The 3,973-nt window shown below is 44.2% G+C and overlaps 1 protein-coding gene across 4 annotated transcripts in view; it reads left to right on the top strand.

The window, feature by feature from the left end:
• Window positions 1-544: 544 nt before the first annotated feature.
• Window positions 545-3,973, top strand: part of sema3fa (sema domain, immunoglobulin domain (Ig), short basic domain, secreted, (semaphorin) 3Fa) — a 37,200-nt gene continuing 33,771 nt past the window's right edge. The window contains exons 1-2 of one of the 4 annotated variants that reach the window (XM_077014006.1): window positions 545-802; window positions 1,524-1,693. In XM_077014006.1, coding sequence (XP_076870121.1) covers window positions 1,558-1,693 — 136 coding nt within the window. In that variant the 5' untranslated portion in view covers window positions 545-802; window positions 1,524-1,557. Of the gene's footprint in view, window positions 881-1,523; window positions 1,694-3,973 lie in introns of all 4 variants that reach the window. The other 3 variants (XM_077014007.1, XM_077014005.1, XM_077014004.1) reach the window with 3 other exon arrangements.

Genomic DNA, 3,973 nt, shown 5'->3' with positions numbered 1-3,973 from the left:
AATGATTTCTAAAATAATTTTACACTGCAAATAAAAATTATCCAAACGTTGAGCTATACTGGGTTCCCGCATTGCGCTCTGAATTGTTCGCCAAGTATTTTGCGTAATATTGTAGGTTCCCCTCAGTACGAACTGATCACACCAAACGAACCTTCACACAGAATATTGGGGGGGCAGTTTTAAACATCGTGTGATTTGTTCTCCTTGAACTTGAATACGAAACATAATTGTTTGCTGCCACTGTTTCTGGCTACAAAAGTCCAGTGTTGGGAATTTTAATATTTGAACATTAAGCGGTACTATTGGGAGCGAGCGCAACGCGTGGGCGTCTCTGTGGGAGAAGGAGACACAGCGAGGTTTCCTCCTTACTCCTCCTTACTCCTCCTCACTCCTGCTTACTCCTGCTTACTCGTCCTTACTCCTCCTTACTCCACACTAGCGTGTGTATCTGCTGTAGATAAGCTCCGCATCGCCATCACGTCGTGTTTACATTTTGAATTTGATTTCGCGATCACTAATTGTTCCATTGTGGCGTTTTAAAATGGGCGTTACTCTTAAGCTGTGTCTCCGCCCAGTGGGAGTAACGCGCGTGAGGACGCGCGCGCCGCATCCACCTGCCAACACACTCCCCTAGGCGGACCTCCGCACAGCTGCGCCTCGCGCTCCCACCAGCGAGCCCGACCGCAGCGCGTTTTGCGCACTTCGCCCGAATCCGTGGACCGGCAGCGCGGGTAAAAGTGTCCGAGTGTAGGAGAGCTTTGCGGACCTGTGACGGACTCCTTACTTTTGACTGGAAAACAGGGTGCGTCCCACCGGAATATTCTGTTCGTTGGATTCTAAATGGTCTTAATATTTGGATAAACTTCGGATAATTTCCAGGTGAATTCTGACGTTATTCCACGTTGTCTACAACTATACACAGACTAGTTAAAGGAATTATTACAAATGTTACCATGGCCTGTTTTACGTTTGTGTTCCCTATACGGGGTTAATTTTATTGTTATCATATTCTTGTTCCTTTAAACAGTACATAAATTATTGTTCCAAAAAAGCACATCTGAACTCAATTACTGAACGTGTTGGTGGTAGATTGTGGTATTGTTTGTCGTTTGGATGTTTTTGTGTTTATTTTAAGAAAATGATGCGCTCGCTGCTGCGCGTCGGTCCAGAAGCATCATGTGTCGCCTATGAACGCGTGTTGTACATAGTGGAGGCAAAAACTTAGCAGCGAGATGTTATACGTGGCTATATTTTGGTATTTTAAAGCACTGGTCTCAACTAGCGGGCATTTCCAGCACGATCTTACAGCCACTGAAATGCAGATACCGCTGCGCTACAATATTAGACGCACTCTGCGTGCGCAAAGTCTGGCGGTGCGTGTTAGGCTGTGTGGGATGCTCGCCTCTCCCGTGCCTCTTACAGAGGGCAAAGAATGACTAAACTTTAATGATCAACCCTTTTCGGACTCAATGGAGTCTAAAATGTGTGTTTAATTATCGCTCCGTGGCCTTTTCTCCGCGTAGGGCTGTTTCTGCGCTACCGCGTGTGCTTGGAGAGATGGCCATGCAGAGGATGGGGAGTTTGCTCTTGGGGACCTTTCTGGTCTCTCTGTTCTCAGACCTCTCCGTCCGAGGCAACCCGTCTTCCCCTCTCGCTCCTCTATCTGTTCCCCGGGTGTACCTGTCCTTCAAAGGTAAGAGACACTCCTTATGATGAAGCCACTCTGATTTCTCTCTCTATGGGCGTTTTTGATTTATGACTTTCCCAAACTCGAAGTTGTTGCGATCGTTTTGGTCTATGAGTATGCCTCCAGACTGTTTAAATCCTCTTCAAATCTGCGGTACAATACTTTAACGACTGAGCATAGATTTCTGGCAGAGAACGTGGCCGATTTAAACACAAGCCTATATTATTAGCCCTGTTTCAGGCCCATGCACAACCGAGTCTTACTTAACATGGTTCTGTCTGGAAACGGCGCAGGTGTGTGCGGGTTATTCGTCCTATAGCACTAAACATCATGGGTAGGCTTCCTTCCCATAGCTGCTGTTCATGTGGTTCGAGACTTCCACTCTAATTGTATTCAGAATTCAGAATTATTTGGGATTGTGTCTAAAGTGCTGAGTTTAGCTGTCGGTTACCACACTCTGAGCCAGTATATTTGCAGGCAGCTGTCTAGAAATGTTGCTTATGTTGAAGAATGTGTTCCCCTCTCACATCTCATTTTACAGAGTTTACTGTATTTTTAACATGACGCTTGGAGGCCCAGTCAGACTCCGGGCTCTGACCTTAACTTGGCATTTGCTCTCTGTTGTGACTGTCTCATAGTTTCCTTCTCCTAGACACCTTTTTATTAAAGTACAATATTGTATTGTTATTGTTGTAGTTACAGTATTTCTAGATGCTGTTGAATACATCTGCAGTCCCAACATAGAGCTTGCAGTGTTGACATTTCCATTAAGATTAAATAACAGAAGTTGCTTAGAAGCTGTTAAAACAGGCCAACATGGAACATTCATGTCAAAAGAGCTACAAGCCTCGTCTGTGGCGTTTTGGTGTTTGCTAGCCAGTTTGCTGCTTGGGAGTTGTTCATTCTGATGCTCCACGAGACACACTCAAAACAAAGCAGCTGCTATAATGGGCCACGTGCAACATTCACTTCAGAAGGCATTAGACATGCTAGTCTCTTTTATTGCGTACCGAGTCATTTATACCAGGGCTTTTCAGTGTCGTAATGGCTAACATTTTTCTATTATTGGTCTTATTTTGCTTTCCATCCTTTCTCATATTCCTGCTTATTCGGTTCTGCCTAATTTGTCAGTCATCACAGAAAGTAAAGGTATAGTCCGTTTAACCAATACCTGTGCCAAAGTACACAGAGAAGGACCTGCTATTACATACTCACAAGGGGCAATTCAGCTTCGCTTTTGTAGTCATTCATTTCTTGCATAAGATGTCTGGAGATTTTCATTGAATTGCACTATTACTAAAGGAGGCAGATATAAATGATGGCTGATATGAGACGTGCTTCTTGTAAGGTAGGACTTTTAATGCTGTCTGGCTTCAAAGTCTAACCGAAAGATGTCTGAAAAACATGAAACCATCAGATGAAAACCTTAATATATACACCCGCACAGAGAGAGAGAAAAGCTCAAACACGTTTCTTTGCTATTTTCATTCATTCATTCATTCATTCATTCATTCATTCATTCATTTTATGTAAACAAACTCCCTTAACAACTATTACAACTATTAAAACAGTTTTCAGCCAAAGAGGACTTTGCTCCCTCTTATCTTCCTGTGCCCAAGTGTTGAGGCCATAGATGTAGTCAATCTAGACACTTTAGCACTTTATAGTCACTCTTTTACACGAGTCTAGGACAGCTGTGGCACATTTGTCTTTATGGCTAAAGTCCTGAGCAGCTACGAGACTTGGATGAACCTGTCAAAAGACATGTTGTTACTGGAGGCAATAGAATATCTGTTAACAAAATAACATAACATTAACAAAATAACAGGACACACAGAGTTATGCTTATTATGCTTATGGTTAAGGTTGCTTAGCTATTAAAGTGTAAAACACACATGCACACACAAATCTCTCATTCTCGCAGGAATTCAAATAGATCTGCTAGTAGGTATGCTTTCATGCGCCATCATGCAGCACTAACATATACCCGTGTGTGTGTGTGTGTGTGTGTGTGTGTGTGTGTGTGTGTGTGTGTGTGTGTGTGGAGTGGGGGGGAGGGGGCTCTTTGCCAGGCCGAGTCAGTTTTCATCTCTGCGGGAGGACTTGGCTGTTGTCTGGGTGGTGTCGGCGAGTTGACAGGGTGGAGATACCCGTATCTTAGTCGGCCCCTTCAGCATTCCTGAGTGCGTCAGCCAGGGCCACATCCCTGACAGCCAGCAGGGAAAGCAAGGACTTGAACTCCTATTGGGGATGCTGAGTTATTATGGGGGTCATTAATGGAGTTTC

Source organism: Brachyhypopomus gauderio, chromosome 8 (assembly GCF_052324685.1).
Source record: "Brachyhypopomus gauderio isolate BG-103 chromosome 8, BGAUD_0.2, whole genome shotgun sequence".
Lineage (NCBI taxonomy): Eukaryota > Metazoa > Chordata > Actinopteri > Gymnotiformes > Hypopomidae > Brachyhypopomus > Brachyhypopomus gauderio.
This window is presented reverse-complemented; position numbering and strand designations above follow the sequence as displayed.